This window comes from Neolamprologus brichardi, chromosome 2 (genome assembly GCF_056152115.1).
Source record: "Neolamprologus brichardi isolate AB-2024 chromosome 2, ASM5615211v1, whole genome shotgun sequence".
Classification (NCBI taxonomy): Eukaryota; Metazoa; Chordata; class Actinopteri; order Cichliformes; family Cichlidae; genus Neolamprologus; species Neolamprologus brichardi.
This window is the reverse complement of record NC_142105.1, coordinates 2,907,762-2,919,181: the sequence shown is the minus strand read 5'-3', so window position 1 is coordinate 2,919,181 and position 11,420 is coordinate 2,907,762. Positions and strand designations below refer to the sequence as shown.

The following is an 11,420-nucleotide window of genomic DNA, read 5'->3' as shown; positions in this document are numbered from 1 at the left end:
GAAGGAGGAAACAGCTAACGGGAGTAAGCCTCAGACAAGTGCTATGCAAAAACTTAACGTCCATGACTCTGCACACACACACATATATATATATATATGTATATATATGTATATATATACATATATATATATATATATGTATATATATGTATATATATATATATGTATATATATATATATATATATATATGTATATATATATATATATATATATATATATATATATATATATATATATATATATATATATATATATACATATATATATATATATATATATAAAGTTCCACTGGTGTGATTGAAAAGTAATGTTTGACTACGCGATTCTCAGTTTAACTTCCTGAGACACTAGAACTTTCATTGCACTATTAATTTATTGTAAATTACATTTATTTTTGATGCACATGGTGTCTTTTTGCAAATTATGCATACTATGCATTTATTTATTGTTTTTTCTATAGTTTGTAACAATAAATATGTACTTAATAAATGAAACACTGAAATTATATATTGAAATGCCATCCTGAATTGTCTCAAATTTTTTGATGACCCACCTCGAAATTTAAGAGCCCGTTTAGTCTATGCTGATTTTATCTATAACAAAATGTGACATGGCTACATGGAAGCCCTATGATAACTCGAGACAGTCCTGTGTCAGACTCTTCTAAGTCTTATTTTTAATGGAAATTACAGATGTGGAAATTGGGCCCAGAATCATAACACTACGTATTGAGGTAAAAGAGTCAAAAAATTTAAACAGAGAACAAGTGAACATACAAGCGTGATTTACTGGCTTGAAAGAAGCTTTCCATTAGCAGCCCACTTTAATGACATAAAACATGATATAATGTCCTTACGATTATGTAGCATTGAACCCATCCAGCACCATGTAGGGGAGGAGACCATCATTTATTATTGGCTTCCTGGATATTTTCTTTGCGGACTTTGTCACCCAAACAACTGCATTCTTTTTAGTAGTGCACATCATGGAGTAGATGAAAGAGAGTTTTTAGCACAGATACAAACTAATTTTTAAATTTTATTTTTTTTAGAATTTCTGATATTTTTGGTCCTTCTTTGGATCTGTATGTTATTCATGAATGGAAAGTTAAAAATAGGTGTTCTCATTTCTTTCCTTTTGGTTTCTACAGGGTTGTTTACAAAACTAATGTTGTTATTCAGTTAAATTATTTGACCAATACTACACACCTGTGATGTTCCTAATAGTTATTATTTCTCAATTGTTAGATTGTATTCTGCCTTAGTAAATGGGAATCAATTAATTAAGTAATTGTGTGAAAATAGTTTCACCTTACCTGACGAAGGTCTGGACTGAAACACTGAAACATGCAGTCTAACAAAAATAATGGTAAGCGATAGAGTTTGCTGCGGTTATAATATGTATATATTTTCAAAAACATGTTTCTATTCTTATGGAACTGTCATTGATTCAGATATGCACAGCCATGCACAGTTGAAAAGTAATTGTTATTCCACAGTATGAACCTGAAAGCGATACATAATAGCTGAACTGTTCAATGTGAAGAAGAACACAAAGCCGATGTTGTGAAATTGCTCAGGATGCTTAAATACATGCATTTTGTTCTTTTTGTTTTTATTGTTGCAGATATTAAAATGTAATAATACATATTATGGCAGTACTGTTAGTAAATTCTACCTTTGGTCAATTACAATGATTTCTGTATTCTAGATAAAGATATTCTGGGTGCTTAACTGAAGATGAAAAAGAAAAGAAAGCATCAATCTCTTGATAGAATAAGGACTGCAATGACAATTACACAGAGAGCCAACAGCGTCCCAAGCACAATGATCACAGGGTCCCATTTTTGTCCTGCAATCAAAAAAGCACAGATATGATATTATATTATATTATATTATTTTATATTTCTGCCAAAGCAAAATCAGAAAGCAAACTATTTACTTAACATATTTTATGTAAATTTGCCAAAAATTTAATAATAATAATTTCACTGAACAGGTGAATTTTAAAGACTCATTAAATAGTTCATAATAAACAACATAAAGTAATCATTGCTGCAAAGATCAAATTAGATTTTTTGTTTTACTTGTTTAGTTGTAAAAAGCAACCTTAAATAACCTTACATGTTTAAACAACATTGTTAAAATTGTAGTGATAAATCGGTGACCACATACTTGTCTCCACTTGAGTTCCTTCACCAAACACGATCTCTCCACATGTGACCACTGCACAGTAGTAGATCCCAGCATCAGAGGAGCTCTGAATAGTTTTGGACAGACTGTGGACACAACGCCTTCCCTCTTGTTTTTGACTGTAGTTTCTGTGAGTGTAAATAATCGTGGCATGGGATTGTCCTGATCCCGCTCTGAACCAGTACACTCTGTGTTCATCTGGGCACTCGCTTCTGTTCTCGTTGTTGTTGGAGAAAAGTGAACACTGGAGAGTGACGGAGCTGCCTGGGTGGACTGACACTGCCTCCGGAGTTTGTTTCACGTACACTGATCTCTGCTCACTGTGACCTGGGTTGTTCAGTAAAAAGCAGTGATAATGGAATTAAAATATTTAAAAATATAATACCAGGTTTCCTCAAAACATTTGTGATTACTAAGTGAGGTAGAAATAAATGAACATATCACATAGTTTACCATTTACAGCCAAGTAGACGCTTGTATTAAAGGTCTGTGAATAAGCTGATCCATACTGACAGAAATATGTTGCTTCATCCTCTTTTTGGACATTTCTCATGGAGAGAAAATACAAAGACTGCCCCTCTGATACTGTGAAACGACCGTTGTTAAATTCTTCGCTCAGTGTTTGTTTTGTGTAAGATCCTGTAGCAACTGTCTGGATGATATATCCAGGAGATTGCTTAAACCAGTGAACAAATTTGCCGTCCTTCTCTGTAACCGGACACTGCAAAGTAACATTTTTACCAACTTCAACTTCAATCAAAGGGATCTGGTGGGCAGCCTCTGCGCTTTGACTCAGAGCTGAAGAAACAAGACAAAAAGAGACAAAACCAGTAAACATTACAAATCTTCCCTCTTAAACAGTATTGTCTTTACATTATACTGCACCTGTTAAAATCTGTGTAAACAACACTAGATCATCTTGTACTTACCTATTGTAGTAAAAAGAATCAAAGCAGTCTGTACTCCAATCATTGTGGTGAAACACGCTTGTCTTGCATGACAGATGCCTTCCTACTTAAATGAAAGTTTAGTCACAAGATCATCAAAGTGTTTCAAGTGGAAATCATCCTGATTGGCTGAAAAGTCTGGTAATACACTTCCTCGAAAGTGTTTTTTCTTTTTTTGTTGTTATAATTTTACTGTTGTGTGACTGGTTGATGTTTGTATGCTCTTTGATACAATATATAGAAAGTAAAATTCACAGTGATTGGCTAAAACACAGAAAATGTCCTGTGCATCTAAGAAACAAATGTCAAGTGCATACACTGCAGCTGATAGCCATACTTTCCTGCAAAATATTAGGTAATCTTATCCTGATTAAACCTCACTAATTGATGTGTTTATCTGCATTTGGAACTGTTGATCCATGGATTAGGGGTTTTGCAGGTGGAATAAGAAATCCCTAACCAGTACAGAGCCAATATAAACATGGAGTTACTGAAGAGATTTAACTTAAAGTGGACATGAAACACTTCATTTATAAAGGCTAATTTACAACATGACTTACATCAGTTTATGTTAGCTAACTAGTTTTGTACATCCCAACTCAGATACGTTTGTTATAGTTTTGGACAGACTGCAGACATATCTCTGTTTCTGTTGCCTTCTGAAACTATTGTGGTAAATTATGTTTGGATGGGATTCCAATTGAATTGACTTGAATTGAAAGACATAAAGAACAGGTGACCTCTAATTTTCTGCTTCTAATTTCGATTTAAACTGAGGTTATTGTACTCATCCCTAAAAAAATCTTGTCTAACCAGATACTTAATCAGGATGGCATTACCTTTACCTCCAGTGATACTGCGAGGAATCTTGAAGTTCTTTTTGACAAGGATACGTCCAAGATATGTGCATATTAAACAAATATAGAGGACTGCTTTCCTGCATTTTTGCAATAGCTTCAAAATTAGAAACATCCTGTCCCAGAGTGATGCTGAAAAACTAGTTCCTGTATTTATTTACTTTTAACCTGGACTGTTGTAATGTATTATCATCAGGCTGAAGCGACTGGTCCTAAAAACTCCCTGAAGAGCCTTCAGTTGATCAAAAGTGCTACAGCAAGAGTACTGGCATATTTCTCTTCATAGGCTCCCTGTTAAATCTAGACTCACATTTAAAATACTTCTATTCACATACAAGTTCTTGAATAGTCAGTTACCATCTTATCTTGTGTCTAGTATCTAGTACCCGATTCATGCCTTGCCATGCCAAGACTTCAGTGTTTTGTATTTTAGTTTGTAGTTTTCAGCAATACAGCTGCTTAAGTTCACGTTATGTCTCCAGAGTCCTGCACTTTGGTCCTCATCCTGCCTGCCACACAGTCAGACCTTGACAATTGAAAGTAGAATGGGAAGCAGAGCCTTTAGCTTTCAGGCCCCTCTGCTGTGTAACCAGCTCCCAGAGTGTGTGGAAGTGTGGAAAACTAATCCAAGCAATTAAAGAATGAAATCCAGAGCAGAACAACTGAATCAAACATTTTTCAAGCCTGAACAGAAGAGGTGAAGGGCTGAATAGTGAGGGGGAGCAGGTGCCCTGGTGTCAAAGTTCAGACCTGAAGTGTGTAGTTACTTTTCTTTAGCCAGGTATAGTGTAAGAACAATGGTTATAGACGGGTATGAAGCATGTCTAACCTCCATAACAGGAGTTCAAATTTATAAAAATGTATATTTTATTTAGTTTTCACTACAATGGATTTAGATGAAGTACATCAGCACATAATAATTGATGAATCTATGTATATAGATTATAAATATTATTACATGTTTAAGCATTGCAAAGCCTCCAGCATACAATGTCAACATGGAGGAGAGGAAGGCACTCACATCACTTAGTAATGACAACAATATTATCATCCTTCCAGCAGATAAGGGTAGGTGCACAGTATTGCTAAACCAGAAAGACTATCATGAGAAAATTTTGCACCTGCTCAGTGACAAAAATACTTAAGAACCCCTGAAACGAGACCCAGAAAGTTGTTACAGGAAGAGGGTGATAGATTGTCTTAAGCAGTAAGAACAAGACAATGCTATTGACCGGACCTCATGCCACAGGCTATACCCAGGAAATCTACACCAAGTCTGTATTGTTTACCAAAGATAATTAAACAGGGTGCACCTTATCATACATAAGTCTGTATGATCGGTCACCTATATCATCTCTAAGTTTCTGGCTTCGATCCTCAACCCCTTGGTAGGCAGCTCCGAACACCACATTCAGAACACCTTGGATGTTCTAGTCACTGAACCGGTTCTGTGATACACAAGTTTTGCAAACAACAAAGTTATTTGCATCCATTTACCTTTTACCTTGATTTTTTAAATAACCATTTCAAACTATTTACAGAACAATCAGCTGTTCTGCATTCAGTAAGATGCCACACAAATTATCTGTGCCACTCCAGCAAAATAAATTCTGTCCACTATAAAGGAAACATCACAGCCTGATACCTGCAGGTCTGACAGCAGCAGGTGTATCACTCCTGTTTCTACCTGGAGACAGCAGTCGCCTGATTGTTTGGACACACAACACAATACTATCCACAACACTACACACTAATACACAAGACAACACATTAACTACACACTCCAAACATGCCAAATGTCACAAATCCCTCACATCTCAAAACTCGCTCTCTCTCTTTTTCTGCTGTCTTTCTCTCTCTCTCTCTCTCTCTCTCTCTCTCTCTCTGTCACTCCTAAAACTTCCCCTGTTTTTTGGTTGTTTTTTTTTTTGTCATAAGCAGAGAGTGCTTGCTAGCGCTGTCTTTAGACCAGGGGTCGGCAACCGCATGCGGCTCTTTAGTCCTTATAGTGCGGGTCCGCGTGGTTTGGGAAAATACATTTGTTTTTTTAAGTATTCAGCTGAAGTGTATTTTATTTATGTTTATTTATGTTCTTTTTAACTTCCATCCATCCATCCATCTTCATCCGCTTTATCCGGGGCCGGGTCGCGGGGGCAGCAGCCTAAGCAGAGAGGCCCAGACCTCCCTCTCCCCAGCCACCTCCTCCAGCTTATCCGGGGGAACACCAAGGCGTTCCCAGGCCAGCCGAGAGATATAATCTCTCCAGCGTGTCCTGGGTCTGCCCCGGGGCCTCCTCCCGGTGGGACATGCCCGGAACACCTCACCCAGGAGGCGCCCAGGAGGCATCCTTGTCAGATGCCCGAACCACCTCAGCTGGCTCCTTTCGATGTGGAGCAGCAGCGGCTCTACTCTGAGCCCCTCCCAGATGGCCGAACTTATCACCCTATCTCTAAGGGAGAGGCCAGCCACCCTTCGGAGGAAGCTCATTTCTGCCGCTTGTATCCGCGATCTCGTTCTTTCAGTCACTACCCACAGCTCGTGGCCATAGGTGAGGGTAGGGACGTAGATTGACCGGTAAATTGAGAGCTTCGCTTTTACACTCAGCTCTCTCTTCACCACGACGGACCAGTGCAGCACCAATCCGTCTGTCGATCTCCGGCTCCCTTCTCCCATCACTCGCGAACAAGACCCCGAGATACTTGAACTCCTCCACTTGGGGCAGGAACTCATCCCCGACCCGGAGTGGGCACTCCACCCTTTTCCGCCTGAGAACCATGGCCTCAGATTTTGAGGTGCTGATCCTCATTCCCGCTGCTTCACACTTGGCTGCGAACCGTTCCAGTGCGAGCTGGAGGCCCTCATCCGATGAAGCCAACAGAACCACATCATCCGCAAAAAGCAGAGATGAGATTCTGAGGCCACCAAAGCGAAAGCCCTCCGCCACTTGGCTGCGCCTAGAAATCCTGTCCATAAAAATTATGAACAGAACCGGTGACAAAGGGCAGCCCTGGCGGAGCCCATCACCCACCGGGAACGAGTCCGACTTATTGCCGGCAATGCGAACCAAGCTCTTACAACGGTTGTATAGGGATCGAATGGCCTGTAGCAATGGGCCAGACACCCCATACTCCCGCAACACCTCCCACAGGACACCCCGAGGGACACGGTTGAATGCCTTCTCCAAGTCCACAAAACACTTGTAGACTGGTTGGGCTAACTCCCATGCACCCTCAAGTATCCTCAAGAGGATGAAGAGCTGGTCCAGTGTTCCGCGACCAGGACGAAAACCGCATTGTTCCTCCTGTATCCGAGGTTCAACTAGCGGACGAACTCTCCTTTCCAGCACCCTGGCATAGACTTTTCCAGGGAGGCTGAGGAGTGTGATCCCCCTGTAGTTGGAACACACCCTCCGGTCCCCCTTCTTAAAGATGGGGACCACCACCCCGGTCTGCCAGTCCACAGGTACTGCCTCTGATCTCCACGCGACATTGCAGAGGCGTGTCAACCAGGAAAGCCCTACAACGTCCAGAGCCTTCAGGAACTCAGGGCGGACCTCATCAACACCAGGGGCTCTGCCACCAAGGAGTTGTTTAACTGCCTCAGTGACCTCGCCCCCGGAAATTGGCGGGTCATTCCCCTCATCCCCAGACTGTGCTTCCTCCTTGGAAGACATGTCAGTGGGATTAAGGAGGTCCTCGAAGTATTCCTTCCACCGCCTGACAATTTTCTCAGTCGACGTCAGCAGCGCTCTGCCAGCACTGTACACAGTGTAGGCAGAGCACCGCTTTCCCCTCCTGTGACACCTGACGGTTTGCCAGAATCTCTTCGAGGCAGTCCGAAAGTCTTTTTCCATGGCCTCTCCGAACTCCTCCCACACCCGAGTTTTTGCTTCAGCCACTGCCCGAGCCGCATTCTGCTTGGCCTGTCGATACCTGTCGGCTGCCTCCGGAGTCCCACAGGCTAACTAAGCCCGATAGGACTCCTTCTTCAGCCTGGTGGCTTCCTTCACCTCTGGTGTCCACCATTTGGTTCGGGGATTACCACCACGGCAGGCACCAACCACCTTGCGGCCGCAGCTCAATGCAGCAGCTTCGGCAATAGAGACGCTGAACATGGTCCATTCGGACTCAATGTCCCCCGCCTCCCTCGGAATGTTGTTGAAGCTCTGCCGGAGGTGTGCGTTGAAGATCTCGCGGACTGGGGCCTCTGCTAGACGTTCCCAGCACACCCTCACTACGCGTTTAGGTGCACCGGGTCTGTCCAGCGTCCTCCCCCGCCACCTGATCCAACTCACCACCAGGTGGTGATCAGTTGACAGCTCAGCCCCTCTCTTTACCCGAGTGTCCAGAACATATGGCCTCAGGTCTGGTGATACGATTACAAAATCGATCATTGACCTACGGCCTAGAGCGTCCTGGTGCCACGTGCACTTATGGACACTCTTATGTTTGAACAAGGTGTTCGTTATGGCCAAACTGTGATTTGCACAGAAGTCCAATAACAAAGCACCGCTCGGGTTCAGATCAGGGAGGCCGTTCCTCCCAATCACGCCCCTCCAGGTCTCGCTGTCGTTACCCATGTGAGCATTGAAGTCTCCCAGTAGGACAACAGAGTCTCGGAGCACCAGGTGGAGCACCTGGAGACTCCCTCCCCCCCCCCCAGGGACTCTAAGAAGGCTGGGTACTCCGAACTGCCACTCGGCACATAAGCGCAGATGACAGTCAGGACCCGTTCCCCGACCCTAAGGCGCAGGGAACAAACCCTCTCATCCACCGGGAAAAACCCCAACGTACTGGCAGCAAGCTGAGGGGATATTAGAATACCCACCCCAGCCCGCCGCCTCTCACCAGGGGCAACTCCAGACTGAGACAGAGTCCAGCCCCTCTCCAGGAGACTGGTTCCAGAGCCCAAGCCATGCGTAGAGGTGAGCCCGACTATATCTAGCCGGTACCTCTCAACCTCACGCACTAACTCAGGCTCCTTCCCCACCAGAGAGGTGACATTCCATGTCCCTATTGCCAGTCCTGTCTAGGATGTACTTTATGTAATTTGCTTCTTACGTTATGGAACAGATTTTCAAATGTGACAACTTCATGACAATCAAGCAATCAAACAATCAGTAATGTTTGTCTCTGTGCACACAGTTATATATTTTAGTGTCTCAGTGTTCAACCCCTTTAGTCTATTATACTATCATTTTAAAAACAAATTTGGCAAAAACTCAAACTCATCGGGAAATTAAATTATTACACAAATAACTGACTTCCACTTGCACTATGTCATTCAGACTTGTTCTTATTCATTACATAAAAACGAATATACTAATGAGTAACAATAAATTACCGTAACACTGAATGTGGAACATTAACTAACATCATACACAGTCTCACCAAGGCCATAATCCACTTTCCTGTTTTGATTTCCTGAGGAAACTGTTGTGAACATAGTATGTGTTGTCTACAGTAAACAGCCCACTGTAAGAAAACCAATATGAGAGTCAAACATAAAATACCATGAGTGTGTTGCTTGTGTTGTTTCATGTGTGTAAACTCTAGGTATGGTATATTTCCATTGTGGTAGTGCAGTGAAACAGCACGACAATGAGAAGCCAATAAGATTGCTCTAAAAGTTGTCCCCTCCCATTTGTTACTATTAGATGTAGACAAATCCTTTCATAATGCAGCTTCAAATGTCTGCTGTGTCAAGAGGAGAAAAAAAATAAAATGCTGACATTTTTTTATATACTGCTCCTGATCAAAATTGGGCGTAAGTACAGAATTCTTAATCACTGTGGTGTATTAATCTAAAAGATTATATGACTACATCGCTGTTGGTAACCATGATTCTGTTTGTTATTAATTTTCAGGATGCTCAGATCATCAGATCTTTGACACCAAAAATGTTGCTGTTGGGCAAAATGTGACTCTGAATTGTTCCCGGGATCATCGTTGGCTTTCAACAAACTTATTTTGGATCAGACTTGTTTCTCAGAGCTTCCCTGAAGTTCTAGGATCAACAGTATCTTATGATGTTCCGATTATTGAAAAGGCTCATCACATTACAACAAAACAAGAGCCTGGAACCTTTGTTCTACATATCAACGGAGCACAGTTAAGCGATACAGCTGTTTATTACTGCATCAAAGTAAGACAGCGAACCATGACATTTTTGAAAGGAACTTTTCTTAGAATCAAAGGTAAGTGAAACAGAAACAGCAACACTAATGTGCCAGGAATAGCAAAATTATTTGTAGTTTTTATGTTTATTGGCAAAATTTGTAGTTCTTAAATATGCACTAATTTAATATATTTAAATTGTTTTGATTTAACTGAATGTAATGAAACATATTTATTTTTATTTCATAGGACCTGACCCAGGCATCACTGGTGTCACTCAAGACTCTTTGTCTAATCCAGTCCATCCAGGAGACCCAGTAACTCTGCAGTGTTCAGTCGTCTCTAATTCTGAGAACAGAACATGTACAGAAGATCACAGTGTGTACTGGTACAGAACCAAACCAGATGAGTCTCATCCAAGTTTAATGTATAGTCATGGAAACAATAGTTATTATTGTGAGTGGAGTCCTGAGGCTGCCTCCCAACAGAAATGTGTCTACAGCTTCTCCAGGAACGTCAGCTCGTCTGATACAGGAACTTATTACTGTGCTGTGGCCACATGTGGAGAGATACTGTTTGGAAATGGAACAAAACTCGATATTGAAGGTAAGTGTTTTTCTATGAATTATTGTTCATATTTTAGTCAATATTAATACATTATTATTACACATCAATATTAGCTTAACAGTTCAATATTACTTCACATTAATTAAGAGCTTTATTTTTTAATATACTTTCAGTTGTCCATCATTGGGATTTGCAGAAGACCAACACCGTTGTCTTTCTGCTCTGTGTTGCTCTCAGCATAAGCCTGATTGTTATAGCCTTCCTCATTTATACCATCAAAGGAAAAAACAAAACCTCCGGTAAGAAGAGTTATTTCAGTAAAGTAAAATACAGTGAAACATTTGCTGCTGGTCACTATTTACAGTTATTTCCTTTGTTCAATTTGTTCTAATCCAGCTGCTGCTTCACTACAAACCAAAGCAAAGACAACCAAGGCTGAACAACAAATTCAGCAAGTAAGAAATTTAGAAATAAACAGTGTGATAGAAACAAAACTATCAGCAATTTTTCTTGGTAGTCTACAGATGTGCATACAAGTTGATAGATTTTTTTCTTAATTTCTCAGAGACTTGAGGACTCATTGACTTATGCTGCACCAACTTTAACCAAGAGAAACACTCGCAACGCAGAGAGAAGGAATGCGAGAGCAACAGAGACAATGTGTATTTACTCTGATGTCAGAGCTTTTAAGTGTGGAAAAAGTGAAGCTTAAGCAAAGCTTGTATTTCATCTTCCTGGAC

General features: G+C 41.1%; 2 protein-coding genes across 2 annotated transcripts; one reads left to right on the top strand and one right to left on the bottom strand.

Annotated features, from left to right (window-relative positions):
* Positions 1-1,735: 1,735 nt before the first annotated feature.
* LOC118455294 (immunoglobulin kappa light chain-like) lies at positions 1,736-3,165 on the bottom strand. The gene is made up of 4 exons (XM_087846127.1): positions 3,123-3,165; positions 2,647-2,991; positions 2,176-2,520; positions 1,736-1,852 (listed from the first exon to the last, which is right to left on the bottom strand). The coding sequence occupies exons 1-4, from the start codon at positions 3,163-3,165 to the stop codon at positions 1,761-1,763; spliced, it is 825 nt and encodes a 274-aa protein (XP_087702253.1). The 3' UTR covers positions 1,736-1,760.
* A 6,555-nt stretch (positions 3,166-9,720) lies between these two features.
* On the top strand, positions 9,721-11,392 carry LOC118455293 (uncharacterized). Its single transcript, XM_087846111.1, has 6 exons — positions 9,721-9,763; positions 9,864-10,193; positions 10,363-10,725; positions 10,854-10,979; positions 11,077-11,135; positions 11,246-11,392. Exons 1-6 carry the CDS (start codon positions 9,721-9,723, stop codon positions 11,390-11,392), a joined length of 1,068 nt encoding a protein of 355 aa, XP_087702237.1.
* Positions 11,393-11,420: the final 28 nt, after the last annotated feature.